This window comes from Cavenderia fasciculata (assembly GCF_000203815.1).
Source record: "Cavenderia fasciculata unplaced genomic scaffold Scf_Dfasci-G-p-12c09.r1-3, whole genome shotgun sequence".
NCBI classification, from domain to species: Eukaryota; Evosea; class Eumycetozoa; order Acytosteliales; family Cavenderiaceae; genus Cavenderia; species Cavenderia fasciculata.
Window position 1 is genome coordinate 649594 of NW_004457736.1, and position 16589 is coordinate 666182.

At 34.8% G+C, this 16589-nt stretch overlaps 5 protein-coding genes across 5 annotated transcripts; 4 read left to right on the plus strand and 1 right to left on the minus strand.

The window, feature by feature from the left end:
* Window positions 1–34: 34 nt before the first annotated feature.
* DFA_06152 (uncharacterized protein) lies at window positions 35–4288 on the plus strand (the record flags this gene model as incomplete). Its single annotated transcript, XM_004361808.1, has 6 exons — window positions 35–1649; window positions 1756–2786; window positions 2859–3203; window positions 3289–3773; window positions 3844–3994; window positions 4082–4288. The coding sequence occupies 6 exons, from the start codon at window positions 35–37 to the stop codon at window positions 4286–4288; spliced, it is 3834 nt and encodes a 1277-aa protein (XP_004361865.1).
* Window positions 4289–4521: 233 nt separating this feature from the next.
* DFA_06153 (uncharacterized protein) lies at window positions 4522–8693 on the plus strand (the record flags this gene model as incomplete). The annotated part of the gene is made up of 5 exons (XM_004361809.1): window positions 4522–6199; window positions 6389–7538; window positions 7603–7691; window positions 7888–8262; window positions 8383–8693. 5 exons carry the CDS (start codon window positions 4522–4524, stop codon window positions 8691–8693), a joined length of 3603 nt encoding a protein of 1200 aa, XP_004361866.1.
* Window positions 8694–9034: 341 nt separating this feature from the next.
* Window positions 9035–10919, plus strand: cfaD (counting factor associated protein; the record flags this gene model as incomplete). Its single annotated transcript, XM_004361810.1, has 3 exons — window positions 9035–9115; window positions 9207–9363; window positions 9568–10919. 3 exons carry the CDS (start codon window positions 9035–9037, stop codon window positions 10917–10919), a joined length of 1590 nt encoding a protein of 529 aa, XP_004361867.1.
* A 186-nt stretch (window positions 10920–11105) lies between these two features.
* On the minus strand, window positions 11106–13986 carry DFA_06155 (uncharacterized protein; the record flags this gene model as incomplete). Its single annotated transcript, XM_004361811.1, has 3 exons — window positions 11106–13363; window positions 13511–13550; window positions 13972–13986. 3 exons carry the CDS (start codon window positions 13984–13986, stop codon window positions 11106–11108), a joined length of 2313 nt encoding a protein of 770 aa, XP_004361868.1.
* A 195-nt stretch (window positions 13987–14181) lies between these two features.
* On the plus strand, window positions 14182–16352 carry nhe1 (Na-H exchanger; the record flags this gene model as incomplete). The annotated part of the gene is made up of 4 exons (XM_004361812.1): window positions 14182–14697; window positions 14778–15170; window positions 15244–15549; window positions 15621–16352. 4 exons carry the CDS (start codon window positions 14182–14184, stop codon window positions 16350–16352), a joined length of 1947 nt encoding a protein of 648 aa, XP_004361869.1.
* Window positions 16353–16589: the final 237 nt, after the last annotated feature.

Below are 16589 nucleotides of genomic sequence, written 5' to 3' on the forward strand. Positions count from 1 at the left end.
ATTTATCTCTCTCATCATAAATTAAAAAAAGTGAATGGTTAATATTAACATTCCTAGTCAAAGTATCAGCAGCAACAGCAGCAGCAGCAGTGCAGCAGTCAGTAGTAGCGGAAACATCATCCGTCGACGAGACAACCAACAACAGTCCTTTTTAACCCTATTAAGTGATTTAAAAAATTATCTAAAGGGTATCAACTGGAAACAAAATTTATATTCCTATTTATTATTTTCAAGTAGTGGTGGATTAAATAATAATAACAGTAATAATAATAATAGTAATAACAACAATAATAATAATTATTTTTTAAAAAATACTAAATTAAGTCAACAACAAAATTTTACAACAAAAAAGAAATTAAATAATAATAATCATAATAATATATACACCATCCATAATAATACCTATAATTTTAACAATAATAATAATAATACCAATAGTAATAATAGTAACAATAATAATAATCGATACCGATTATATATAAATAATAGTAATAATAATATGACAATAAATCAAGATAGTGAAATTAGTAGTAGTCACAGTAACAATAATAATAATAGTAATAATAATAATAATAGTTTAAATAATGTTGATGATGATGATTCAGATTCAGAACTTGGAGAAGGAATTAGTATGATATCAATGAATCATAAAGAAGATGGACATGATTTGAATATTAAATGTTGTACTGGAACTCGATGGTCAACCTTTAACAAATACAAAAAATGGGGTTGTCGAATATGTCAATCCTATGCAATGCAACGATTGATTACCTTTTTACAAGTGGCAATGATCATTTATCTAATGTCACAAGCAGTCATTAAATTTCAAATGTTGGATAGTAAAACGACGGTTGATACCTTTCAAAACACTGAATGTCAATTGGCAGCTGGAAAAGAATTGGCCAAAGAATGCATGTCTGGATACAAATTTAAAAAGGTTTTATTTTTCTATAATGATGGATTGGCAAGAGATTTATCAGATGATTTGGTCAGTATGATGTCTGATCACGGCAATGTATTTAGAATTCAAAATGAAGGATTTCCAGCAAGTTATGCTGTTTTTACAAGTTATATGACTGGTGGTGCACCGACCAACTTTATGGGTGTCCCCATTGAAAACGATAATATAATGTATCAAATGACAAAGAATGCAGGTTTTATGATGCGATTTTATGGTACTCGAATGCCTGCCTATGACATTTTGGAGAAAGGTGAATTCTTTGAAAGAATTGCTATTGAACCAACTACACCAGACAGTCATCTCTATCAATCACTATTCAAATGTGATCAAGCCGCAACACCAAAAGATTGTAGTAAAATATTCTTGGATTATCAAAAGAATGAATCGTCATCCATATTCTTTAGCGGTGATATTGTAGACGAACGTAATCATCAGACAGGCGATAAATACGATCCAACCACACTCTCCATTATCTCTAGTTGGGTACAAGACATGGAAAATGTCAAACAATGGATTGACGATAATCCAGAGTACCTACTCGTCATTTTCAGTGACCACGGCGGTAAACTCAAAAGTGAGACTGCAGCACACGGCAAAAATGATGGTGGTAATGAAGCATTCCTTTTAATTTACAACCCAACCCTAACTCCTTTACCACAAGATAAACAAGATAAATTTATTGATCAAGGTAATTAAATCTAAATTTGAATTAATTAATCATTCATTTATTCAATTCAAAATTTCTAACTTAGCTTTTTTTCTTTTCTGTTTTTTTTTATTTTTGAATACTTTAGTTGATGTATGTTCAACGATTAGTCAATACTTTTTTGGATCAGGAGTTAGTTTACCAGCAGAGAATATTGGAAAGATAGCAACTACACAACAAGATAGTGAATTGATTTATGATGCTTTGAAATTGAATGCAGATCAATTTAATAGACTTGGTAAACAATGGCATTATCGTATGAACCAAGCATCGTACAACAGGGCAATCGACGATAAGGAAGGTCATATTGACGAATCGATTCGTCTCTTTACAGAGTATATCAATTCTCTAAAGACACCGTTTCTCAACCTACGAAGATTCCCATTGTTTGAAGTTGTCTTTTTCCCCATTGCCATTTCACTACTCATCATGTCATTGATGAAGAAACAGTATGGAACACTATCAAACCTATTTAAAGAGTTTAAATCTAATTTCGAGTTGGTCATCATACCCTACATCATCATCTTTGGTTTGACAGCTCTCTTTTCAGGTTTTTGGGTATTGTATTGGCACGATGACAATGAATCGATTCATGTCTATATTGCATCACTTTTATCTGCCTTGGTTATGTATTATACACCCAAAGCAACTATTATTCAAAGACGTAATCTTTTCAACAATAATAGTATCAACAACAAAAATATCAACAACCCAATGTACAGAAATCATAGAAAACACAACAAATATATTTATCCAGGTGAACAACAATCTATCAACGACGATGATATTGATCATCATCATATGACTATGATAGATGATAATGATGACACTTTGGAAAAAGAAGAAGGTGGTAATGATTACAATACATCTACACCAACTAATCCAACAACACCAATTCTTCAATCATCATCACCTGTTAAAGTAGAAGATTACTCTGTACCATACTATAGTGACAACAATACAACCACCACCAACTCGAATAATAATAATAACCAAACTCGATTCTCATTTGAATATAAACCACCCGGAGAATGGTTAAAGAAATATGCATTCTTTACATTTTTCATGGCTGTTTGTATTTATCTTTTAACAGTACCTTTGGAAGACCTATTTTTAGTTGTAAGTCAAAAAACAAAAACAAAGAAAAAAAGAAATAATATTAATATTATATTTATTTATTTATTATTTTAGCATCTTTATAAAGGATCATATATATTAGCAGTAATACTTTTAATGTTTGAATTTTATGTTCAACGTAGAAAGTTGTTGGCTCATTTGGTTGTGACTAGTGATTCAAGAAGGGGATTTTTAGGACCCCTGTACGTAAAGTTTACGGTTTATCTAGTACTACTATATGCAATCTATACCTATGATTATGCGTTACGAGTGAATCATAAGGTCATGCCAAAGTTGGCATTTATCATCTACCTTGTTTTAGGTTTACATTCAATCGTTTTATTATTCTGTCCAAGATACATCCAATCTGATATCTTTTTACCATTCTCTACTATATTATTCTTTTTATCAAATGACAAAGTATGTAAATGAAACAGAAAGAAAAGAAAAGAAAGAAATATTCATTTTATTAATTATTGTATTATTTATTTCTATTTATTTGTAGGAACGATTTTATTTATTATTATTTGTAATACCACAATTTTATTGTATAAGTAATATGTTTTATTACAAATTATTTAATACATTTTATCCGATCATGATGAGATATAGAAAGAGAGGATTAAATAATATTGCTGGTGGTGGTAGTGGTGCAAGTGGAGCAGGTGACTTGGAATCATCGATTTACAATTTCAGTTTAAAAGATTTGGACTTTTTCTCTGGTATCACTGATCATTTCTTACCTCTGGTCGTATTGTTAATGACCAGTACTGCATTGTCATGTTACAAATCAATGAAAATGAATTTCCAAATTGGTGATGTTGCCATCTATGTACCCGGTGTATTTGATCCTCCATCGATGCCAGTATTCTCTGGTTTCATCATGTCCTTTCATAAATTGGGTTACTTTTTCCTTTTAGGTTCATTTTTAATTAAAATGGCTAATCCATGTCCTCCCGCCCTAATTCCAATGACTTGGTTTAATAATAGGTAAAATATATAATATATAATATAATCAAATCAAATTCAAATACTTATTTATTTCTTTATTTGTTTTTAGATTTACATTTGGATTTAAAATTAAAAGTAATAGAGATTATAATAATATATTGGAGAATTTAAATGTTCAGATTTGGGGATTCCTATTATTACTTTTATTATCTGGTATTTTCTTTTTCCATCTTGGTTATTATAATTTTATGATGACAAAGGTAAATATATCACACAACCTCAAAATAACCCAAAAATATTTAAACATTCATTCTCTAATATTTTATTTATTTCAATTCTATTTTTAGGCATTTGTATTTACAGTTACAATTAGTGTAATTGTTATATTTTATGGTGTCAGTTTAATTACATCATACATTGGATATTTGTTGTATGGATTGACTGATCTTAAATGTTGTGCCTTTTCAAGCTGGAGAATTGGTTCCAAAAAAACTACAACCTCTCCATTTTATAATGGAGGTGGTCTAAAATATAAAAAGGTTGTTTACCATTAAAATTAATAAAGATGAATAATAATAATGAATGATACACCCTAAAAAGAAACCAAAAAAAATATCTATTGAAAATGAACCCCTCTCTTTTTTTTACTCTTCTTCAATTTCGTGGTCTGTCTCTTTGACTTCTTTGCATAATATTATTATTGGTATTTTGAATTTCCATTAAATTATTAGAGGAGATAGATAGATAGATATAAAGATAGATATATATAGATAGATACTAGTTTTATATGACAAGTCCTCTATCATCATTAGCAATGAGTAGTGGTAATGGTGAAACCATTAATGTTGCTGTGCCTTCATCACCACCACAACATGCATTCAATGATGACAATGGTTCGAATAGTAGTAACCATGGTGGTGGTGGTGGTAACCATCCTCCATCATCATCACTCAAAGAATATACAACAGGAGGAGGAACAAATAGTGGAAAGAAGGGTGGGACGATTAGTGGTCAAACGGCTACTGGTACAATGACACCTACACTAGTGACTGGTGGTATAAACAACTTTAGCATGTTGGTAGAAGCAATAAAGAATGATGACAAGGACTATATATCAGAGTTTTGTAAAATGTTAAATAGTGATACTCCTCCTCTTCATCCTCTTCCTCCTCTTCTTCAAATTGGTGGTGGTAGTAGTCCATCACTTACATCTACATCAGGTGTAGTCACCACCACACCACCAACTACTTCTCCTACACTACAATCAGCTGTACCAACTTTGACGACGACGACGACGACGGCACTTTCAACTTCTGTTCAGCCGACACCACCAAATATTCTTCAAAGAGGAGGTACAACAAAGACATTAAAGTTGGATTTTAGAGACTCTGATGGTAAATCTGCAATGCATTATTGTATAGAGTATGATGCGTTGGCTTCGTTGGATCTATTGTTGCAGAGTCCGTTGGCATCGGATGTGAATCATCGTGACAAGGACGATTGGACACCATTGCATTATGCAGCGTTGTTTGATCGTATAGAGTGTGCTCTTATCCTCATTCAACATAGTAGTGTCAATATCAATGCATTGACCAATGAGGGGTGGACACCACTCCACGTCTGTGCATGGCGTGGTCATTCGGATTTTGCCAACATGTTGGTTGAAAAGAATGCCAAGCTGTCCATCAAGAACAAGCAAGGTCAGACACCACTCCAACTCGCTCACAATAGTAATCACACCCAACTGGCTCAAGATATAAGTGAAGCCATTTTAAATAGAGACGATGATTTAAATCAACATCATCATCATCATCATCATCACTCAACTTCTCCAAAACCATCAACTATGATAAATAATAATAATAATAATGGTGGATTAGTAAATTCACCTTCATTTAGTGAAGAATTATCGACATTGTATCAAGATGTATTGTCGACTTTGCAGCGAGGTGAACCTGTTCATCATTTTGAAGAGGGTGTTAATTATAATGTGATTCGTGATATGAATGGAGCAACGGCACTTCACTTTAGTGCACTCAATGATATGGTGGATATGATCACGGTGTTGGTTGAAAAGCATCATATGAATGTCAACTTGTTGGATCAGTCTGGACGTACACCGCTGCATTATGCAAGCTATGCGGGCAAGATTGATGCGATGAAATCACTGATTGGACATGGCAGTCATGTCAACTATGGTATTGGTAGTCCGCTCAACGACCAACCCACCTCGGTCAACATGATCACGAGCAAGTCGAAAAAAGAGTATGGTATTGCGGCGATCCACGAAGCAGCGGCATCAGGTGACGCCAAAGCAGTGTCGCTGCTGCTCTCGAGTAATGCTAATATTAATGCGCGGTCGTATTACGGCACACCGTTGCATTATGCGGCGAGTGTGGGTGCTGCAGATGTAGTACGCTATCTTCTCGGGCATGGTGCCGACGCACGCCTTAAAAACGATCAGGGTATGACGACACTCCACGTGGCGTCGTTTCACGGACACGTGGCATCTGTCTCGGCACTGTTGTCGGCCGGTGCATGCGACCCTAATATCAAGTGTGAGGATGGTAGCACGCCACTACTCAAAGCGGCACAGGGTGCGGCGACAACCGACAACTCTGACCAGTCTCTGCAGTGTGTACATGTATTATTAGAAAAGGGTGCTGATCCCAGCCTTGCCAACGAGCTGGCCGAGTCACCACTACACGTCGCGTCGAGTCACGGGCTTGTTGACATGGCACAGGTTCTGATTGGACGCGGTGCCAACCTCGAGGCCAAGGATCGGTGGGGAGAGACACCACTTCACAAGGCAGCCACCTCCAACAACACACGTGTCCTCGAGTTGTTGCTGGGTATGGGTGCCAAGGTCGACAGCGACAATCTCGAAGGAGAAACACCACTCCACGTATCTATCCGACGTGGTGCAACCGAATGCGCAATCTCACTCATCACCCGTGCGACTACACGATCATCACTCGACACAACCAACAAGTATGGCGAGACACCCCTCCACTATGCATGTTCATCGGGATCGATTGAATTGGCCATGCTACTCTTGGAAAAGGGTGCAAAAGCACATGAACAAGACTCACAAGGTGACATACCACTCATGGTTGCTCTTCGAAAAGGGTCAACTGAAATTGCATTAGCACTCGTTCGTTGGGGTGTTCAAGGTGGTCAACTTCATCCATCTTCCTCTACCACAGGACTGGTTGCGTCAGTACCATTATCACAATCAATGGATAAATCAGTTGAAGGTGGAAGTACAACAACAACTGGAACAACGACAGGATCATCATTTTTTAGAGAGGATATTGGAAATAGTCCATTTATAACACCAATGTTACAAACCAATAATTATTATGAAAGGGCATTACATGCAGCAGCTCTATCAGGATACAGTGACTGTGTATTAGCGTTGCTTGGAGTCGGGGCAGATATCAATGATGCCGAATGTTTTGGAAACACTCCACTTCATGGAGCTGCCTACTCTGGAAACTCGGATCTCGTCGATATGATGATCACGATGGGAGCAGATGTACACCGAACCAACAAAGATCAAGTCACACCATTACACGTAGCAGCTCTATCTGGTCACCCTAGAGTCGTCGACTTGCTCGTCGCAAGAAATGCCAATTGCGCCAAATGTGATCGAAATGGCAATACCCCATTGCACTGTGCCGCACTTGCCGGGGATGTAAATTCTATAAACCTAATGTTATCTACTAATCAACTTTCCATTGATATTAAAAATGCTAATCAATGGACTCCTCTTCATATGGCTGCTTCTGCTGGTCATTTAAAGTAAATACAAATATATCAAACAAACAAACAATTAATAATAATTAATATTTATTTATTTATTTAGTTGTACAAGATTTTTAATTAATAATGGAGCTAATCCAAATGTAAAGGATATATCAGGTGATATACCTTATGATACAGCCATGTCAAATGGTAATTTAGATACTGCTGCATATCTTAAAAACATTAAGCCTAAAAAATCATTAAAACTTTGGAATAACTAAAGAAAATTATTATTATTATTACTTTGGTCATTAAAAATCGGCACACCTGTCATTGTACAACTATTATTTATTTGCTTATTTGTTGAAGATTAGTATTTGATCATAGATGATATTACATATTTTAGAATATTTAAATCAATTAGAGATTGTGTTGGCATCAGGATCACCTAGAAGAGTAGAGTATCTGGGTAAATTGGGATTAAAGTTTAAAGTTGTAACATCAAACTTTGCAGAGGATCTTGACAAGAGTCTATACAAAACACCATCAGACTATGCATGTGCAAATGCTACTATCAAAGCAAGAGAGGTTTATAATCAGTTGATGAAACAATACAACGACAATGACAACAACAACAACAACAATGGTGAAAAGAAGAAACCAAATATAGTTATAGGTGCAGATAGTATAGTTGTATTGGGTGATACCATCTTGGAGAAACCAAAAGATCGTGATCATGCTATTGAAATGTTATCAAATCTATCTGGTAAAAAGCATAAAGGTATAGATTGACAAGAAGAAGAAGAAGGAATATAGAAAGAGAGAGATTGATTGTGTGAGACTAATATGTGATTGCATTACTATGATACTACTACTACTCTGACTACGACAGTATATACAGGAATAAGTATATTGACAAGAAAACAAGGAGATAATAATAATAATAATAATAATGAACAGGAACAACCAACAGTTGAATCAACATTTTATGAAGAGACAACAGTTGAATTTGATCAAATCGATCAAGCATCGATTGCCTACTATGTCGACCACTACCGTCCTTTTGACAAGGCTGGTAGTTATGGAATACAAGAAATAGCAGCTGCATCCTTTATTCGATCGATACAAGGTGACTTTTACAATGTTACTGGAATGCCAATCCATAAGATATCCAAACATCTTTTGGAACTTTACAATAATAAATTGATTTAAATCTTAAATGAAGCAAAGTATCTTTTTATCTAGATTGAATCAATCTAAATTGAATTGGAACTACTAATCCGATTCCGTCGGTTGATGACGTGACGAACAACACATTAAAGTGATTCAAAGAAATCTCTTAGATTCTTGACCTTGTTCCATGTTCCTCAGTTATCAACATTCTGAGGAATCATCTAAATACTTTTCTTTCTCAAACTCACTGAAATCTGGGGACTGTTTTTTTTTGAATTTTTTTTTTTTATGTAGGCGAGCGATGCTTGCTTGTTTTGATCCATCCGAGTGACACTTGTTTATTTTTTATTACATACTCTACTACTTTTAAAAACAAAGACATGTTTAAGCAATCTTTAGTTTTATTTGCTGTTGTTGCAGCTGTTGCATATGCTGTCCCAAGCATCCCAAATCCATCTCAAGTAAGAACACAAACCAAAACATACGACTGACCGACCGAAACAAATACTGACATTCATTCTTTTGTTACATTTGTTATTAATTTATTTATAGTATTATATGAGTGGAACTTTTAGCATTCCATACTTTAACATTGTTGAACCAATCGAATTAATTTATGATGGTGTCAACAACCGTCAATACATTTCATACTACAATGGAATGGATATTACTCTCAACCTTTTCGAACAAAATATTTCATACTCTATTGGTAAGAAGTTTCAACTCAAAAGATCTTGACAGACTGTCTTGTCTCTTCACAATCTTTCTAAACAAAAAAAAGATAGAGAGAAAAAGAAGAGAGAGATAGAACAATTCAGTTTCAATCTTGTGAAATTTAACACACCAACACACACACAATTACTAACCAACCCACCACTTTTCTTTCTTTTTTTCTATTTTCTATTTTCTTTAGGCCCACAAGTTAATACTTTAATTTGTCAAACCATCCCAGGTAACGGTTCATTGATCACTGTTTTACCACCAATCCCATCTGAATGGTCATTCAACGGAACCAGCACTGTCAACGGTATCGATGTCTTTTCCTACACCCAAAAGGTTGTCAACTATGGCAAGGCTGCCTATTACACCTTTTACGTCAACTCTGATGGTACCCCAGTCCAATTCTACTTGAACGGTGTCGACTTTATCTTTGACTCACATCCCGATGTCTACATTCTCGACTTTACCACCTGGACTACCGACATTTCCCAATACGGATCGATCTGGGAGGTCCCAGCCCTCTGCAACAACGCCGAGGAAGCCACCCACGCCCAATTCGACCAATTCGAAGAGATCTTTGGTCACATTGACTCTTCCAACAAAAAGATGGACTCCTCCTTCGACCAATTCAAGAAGCAATTTGGCAAGACCTACGAAAACACCCTCGAACACAACACCCGTTTCGCCACCTACAAGCAAATGCTCCACCGTGTTGCCACCCACAACGCCCACAACTCTGAATCCACCTACAAGCTCGCCATGAACCACTTTGGTGATATGTCTGACGAAGAGTTCCGTAAGTTCATCATCCCACACGTCGATCGTGACGAAAACAACGGTGCCTCTGAAGTCCACGACAATGAAGATGTCTCTGCTCTCCCAGCCTCCCTCGATTGGAGAACCTCTGGTTGTGTCACCCCAGTCAAGGATCAAGGTGTATGCGGTTCATGCTGGACATTCGGTTCTTTGGCCTCACTCGAGACTGTCGCCTGTTTGAAGCACAACAAGGACTTGATCTCACTCTCTGAACAAGAGTTGGTCGACTGTGCCTACGTTGGTCAATCGATGGGTTGCAACGGTGGTTTCGCCTCCAACGCCTACCAATACATCATGAATGCCGGAGGTATTGCCACCGAGTCTGACTACCCATACTTGATGCAAAACGCTTACTGCAAGGCCTCAACTGTCCAAAACTCTGGCGTCCGTGTCCAATCCTACGTCAACGTTACCGCCTTTTCTGAAGCTGCCCTCCAAAATGCCGTCGCTACCGTCGGTGTTGTTGCTGTTGCCATCGATGCCTCTGCCCCAGATTTCCGTTACTACTCTTCCGGTGTCTACTACTCTACCGTCTGTCAAAGCGGTTTGGACTACCTTGATCACGAAGTCGCCGTCCTCGGTTACGGAACTGATAACGGTCAACAATACTGGATCGTCAAGAACTCCTGGAGCACATATTATGGAAATGAAGGAATTGTATGGATGGCCATGAACCGTGACAACAACTGTGGTATCGCTTCCCAAGCCACTTACCCAATTGCTGTTTAAATATTAAACCATAAAAGTATAATAAATAAATAAAAATTCATTTTTTTAAATATATAATTGAAAATATGGATGGAAATGAAGGAATTGTATGGATGGCCATGAACCGTGACAACAACTGTGGCATCGCTTCTCAAGCAACTTCTCATCAAGCTAAACAACAATTTATTATTATCCATACTATCATTATTATTTCATTTTATTTTTAAATTTATCAAGAAATGGTTGATCATTTTTAAAAAAGTATTTGATGATTGGAATGATTTGGAAATGTTTTCCATTTCTTTTAGACCATTGAATAGTTGAAAGTAATCTAAGTCTAGTGAGATTGGGGTCGCATGGTGTTCCTTTTGAAAATGAAGAATGTTGTAGGTGTTGAATACAAGTAGCCAAAAAATGTGGATACAATGTGACAATATTGAAAAAATCGATTCCATTGTGTTCCAATACACCATGTTGCTCTAAATATTGTAAAACATCAAGTCTTGCACTACTGATTGATAGTTGAACTGTTCTTTTCCAAAGGTAATCTTGTTTCTCTACACAATCAAGCCCAAAGTCGATAGCTCTTTGCATACGATTTAAACCATGAATACTTGGAATGAAATAGAAAAAATCTGAATGTAGAATATATTTGGTGTTACTACCATTGTATCTACTATTCTTTATCTCTTTTGCAATTTCATATTGTTCCGCATTTACAGCACACATGAATATTACATTATAAAAATTATTGGATTGATGAATAGACATGAATTTTTCAATGACATCCAATCTACCCAATTTAGCAGCTGCCTGTGCTAAAATAAACATTAAATGAGAAACTAGAGTATTGTAATCTGAATTGTCCTCATTTGTTTGTTTGTCGATAAATAGTAATCGAGTTTCAACAGATTGGTAGAGTTGGTTAAAATGTACTAGTGGAGCTTGTGGAAGTTGGTTTGGGTAGTCAAAGTTAATTGGAATATGTTGGTAATGAGAATTGTAAAAGTTTAAAGCATAGTCAAATATCTCTACATTGTATTCCAACGACAAGAGTAAGATTTGCGTAAATTGTTTTAAATTTTTATCCAATACCAAATAACTTTTCACCATTTCAACCGTTCCAAATTGAATAATCTGTTTAGTTGGTACAAAGTCAATGATGGAGTTTGTCACTGTTGGTATATCGAGTCTGAGCAATGATTCAAAACTAGTAGCTATACTACTTTGATTAAATTCCAAAAATATAACAAGTAATCGCAATAGATTGTTGTTCTTTTGATTGGGTTGTTGTTGGATGTTGAATTGTAGTTCATTGAGTCTATGTTGAATAAATTGTTGAGATGTCATGCTGTACATAAGTTCAATACAAGTTCCATAATACCATTCAACCATTTCCATGTGTTGATTGTCCACTAGTAAATTTGGTTTCCCATGTTTATGGATTAACAATGAAATAAATGAATAGACAGCTTGATCCTTGTATTTTGATGTTGGAGGTGTTATTTTGAATTGATCAACAATACTTTTGTCTCCCGTTGCCAATAGATAGTGTTCAACTTTATATCTATTTAGCTCGACAATGGTTGGATGGAAGATCAATAGTTGTTGGATAAACGTGACATTTCGGGATTTGGCAACACTATAATAAACCTTTTCTAGTATACCCTTGGTGACGAGTGGCAAGAGGATGTGGGCGACTTGATGGAATCCATGCTTGGCAGCTACTTTGATGGCGGTATAGACTGCATGAGGAGATGAACGGAAATTGAGATTGTTTTCAACGAGGTACTCGGCCACTGGTAAATTCATCGATGACATTGCCCAAGTTGGTACCATATCATACTTGTGATTGATAATGGGTGGTTGAATGAGACTGACAACACGTTTAAACCGATCCAAATCTAATCCCTTGGCTAGAGCTTCGACAGCCCAAGCAAATGATTGTTCTCCATAACCAACACGATTAATATGGGCTTGTAACTGTCCATTCATGTTAAAGAATGTATTTAATTGGGTGTTGAGCAAATCATCATTTCTTTTCTTGATAAATGGAAGTTGTTTTGGATGAATGTTGTATCTAAACGCTTCGTCTTGGTAGAAAGGGTCGTCTTGACCATTGTCCAATAGTGTCAAGATATCACCGATGAATCTTGGTGATCCGTATCTAGTGCAAGATGAAACGGTCGAGTCAAAATACTTGATGTATAGTAGATGAGGTGACGCACATCCATTTATTTTAGTTGCATAATGTGGATACTCTGGTTGTTGATCTTTGGCAGCTGTAGCAGTCAACCATCTATTAATATCATGTACATGATAAAATACTATTCTTTTGATAAAAGTATTACAAAATACCAATCTAAACAAATCTTGAATATTATTATTATTATTTATCTCTTTGTTGTTATTATTATTTGTTGTAACCATCACATGCATGTATGTATTGGTGAATGAATCGATTTCTGTAAAAACAATGATTACATAGTTTCTTTGCTGCTCTCAGAGAAATTAATCAGAAAAGAAAAGTTTCACAAATCACATCTGATTTTTGTATAATTATTATTATTATTTTGTTCTATCTATCTATCTATTTATCTGTATGATTATACTAAAGAAAGAGAGAGTGAGTGATGGTGAGAGTGAGAGGGTCTAAAGATCAGAATTCTCTTTGCAAAGATCATGATTTCAGACCCATTGCGAATAAAAATTAATTTGGTGAAGTTGGGAGTAGGAGTGGAAGGAGGGGAATGACGATGACTTTTCATTCACTCATTGCCACGCACACAAAAAACGATAAAGGTTGAGTAGAGAACACATACACACAAAGATTAGATCGATAGATAGAGTAATAACAATAATAACGAGGTGAACTATTAGGTTGAAACACCAATAACAACAACAACACCACACCACCAACACACCTCTTTGTTCAAGAAAAAAGATTTATTATTATTATTAATAATTTAAATTTTTTGAGACATACCACTCCATTGAGTTTCTTTATTATTATTATTGTAAATATAGTATAATATACACAACACAGCAGCAACAACAGCATATGTGCACATACAACACATATTGACATTTCATTCAACAACAAAAACAAAAGATTTGAATGATTAATCAATATAATCATCTTTATCTTTATTATCATCATCATCAACATCTTCAATATTATTTGGACAATACAAGAGAGAAACAATAGAAAGAAATTAATATATTATATATATACATATTCTATTCATTTAATTCATAGAAAGGAAAAAACACAACAACAACAATGAAACCAAGAAAGAATGGATTCTTTAGAAATATCTCAATCCTATCAATCATTACTTTAATCATCTTGGTTGTATTAACATTTAATGTTGATACGTCGGATGCTAGAAGGGGAGGAAGATCAGTTTCGACAAGTTCATGGCTAATACCAAAATCAACCAATGAATTGACAAATCAATCATCCGATTCATCTGGTTCATCTTCTTCTTCTGCTTCCCTTGACGATTCTTCAACTGAAAAAGAGATTCAAGAAAACCAACAAGATGCAAATATTGTTGTTTTATTATTCTTGATCATGCTTACTGGTGCAGTATTGGTGGTCTACATTACAGTCTCCCTTAAAATACCATTCATCCCAGAGTCAATCGTCATTGTTTTATATGGAATCATCATTGGTGTCGTCGTTAGAAATACCAATAGTGATTTGGTTCACCACGTAGTCACATTTGACCCAGAAAAGTTCTTTTTATTTATTTTACCTTGTATCATTTTTGAAACTGGTTTCTCTTTACCAAAGGTATTTAAACAACAAACAATTTAATTAATGAAATAATTATAAGTACTTATATATATTTTATTTATTATTTTGTTTTGTAGACTGATTTTTTCAAACATTTTGTACCAATTGTTTGTTTTGCAGTTTTAGGTACACTTATATCATTTTTTATTACTGGTGGAGGAATATATCTTGTTGGTAAACTTGGATGGTCTCTTTATTTACCAGCTCAAGATTCCTTTATCTTTGGAGCCATCATTTCATCGACAGATCCAGTGGCAACATTGGCCATCTTCCAAGCCCTCAATGTCGATCCCACTCTATACATGTTGGTTTTGGGTGAAAGTATCTTGAATGATGCCACCGCTATCATGTTGTATCGAACAGTCTCCATTTTTGAACCAAGTAAAATTTGGTTTTATATTATCGATTTCCTTTTAATTGCACTTGGTAGTGTTGGTTTAGGTGTTGCAATGGCAATTTTATTATCATTGGTAAAAATATTAAATAATAATAATAATTTAAAAGTTATATATATCTAATCATTTTTAATTTTTTTTTTTTTAGATGTTAAAATATATAAATATTGGTAGATTCCCAGCATTAGAGACTATATTTATGATTATGTTTTCTTACATGTCATATGTATTGGCCAATTCACTAGAGATTTCTGGTATTTTGGCAGTATTCTTTTGTGGTATCACATTTAATCAATATGGTAGCTACAGTTTATCACCCTACACCAAGTTGACATCGAGACAATTATTTAGAACTGCCGCCTTTATTTGTGAAACTTCTGTATTTATTTATATTGGTATTTCAAGTTCTTTCCATAGTTTTTCTTTCCATGCAGGTTTATTAACTTGGAGTATTGTATGTTAAAAAAGACAAACAAAAAGAATTATTTAATTTTAATTTATTAATTTTACTTTTTATTTGTTTAGTTTTTCACATGTTTATCAAGAGCAATTGCAGTATTTTCAATTTGTTTTGTTTTAAACAAATTTTTAAAAAACAAGATTGAATTGCCAATTCAAGCAGCTATTTGGGTGGCAGGGTTAAGAGGTGCAATTTCCTTTTCACTCAGTCTCGATTACAGATCACCCTATGCACATTACATTCTCACCGACACCTTGTTGATTGTTATCTTTACACTTTTTGTCTTTGGTATTGGTACATACCCAATCCTCAAGGTTTTGGGCATCAAGACTGCATCGTCTGATCAAAGTCTTGATAATATCACCCGTGTGATGAACAAAAAGTCAAAGGCAAAGGAAAAAACGTCGCTCTATCAAAACTGTGACGAAAAGTACTTTAAGCGATGGTTTAGAAAACAGGTACCACCCTTGGCAACAGAGGCTGTCGAAATCTTTGAGAAATTGGTCAACCAATCCTCCGAGGAACAACAACAAGAAGCACAAATTTTACAAAAAAGAAAGACTGGTAGAGTTAATACTGGCGACAGTTCATCAAACAACTTGACAACTACAGTACAAATTGATTCTCTATCGAGTGAGAGTCAAAATCCAAGTACTGGTATTAATATGGATGATCTCAGTATGCATTTCAATAATAACAACAACAACAATAACAATAATAACCATATGAATCATTTCGATGATGATGACGATGGTTTTAATGATAATGTTGATCCTACCTCTCCTTTAATCCAATAATCCAATAACTCAAATAACAATTCCACAACAACATTTACAATCAAACAAAACAAACAAAAAAAAAAACTATATACATTTCAGCCCTGGACTGAAACACAATAATCATTCATTTAAAACTATAGATCATAGAATCAATAAAAGATTATTTATAAAATTGTTATTTTTCTCTCTTACTCTCAAAACAAAACAAAACAAAAAAAGTATTGGCGTAGTAATATTATCACTATTGTTTTTTTA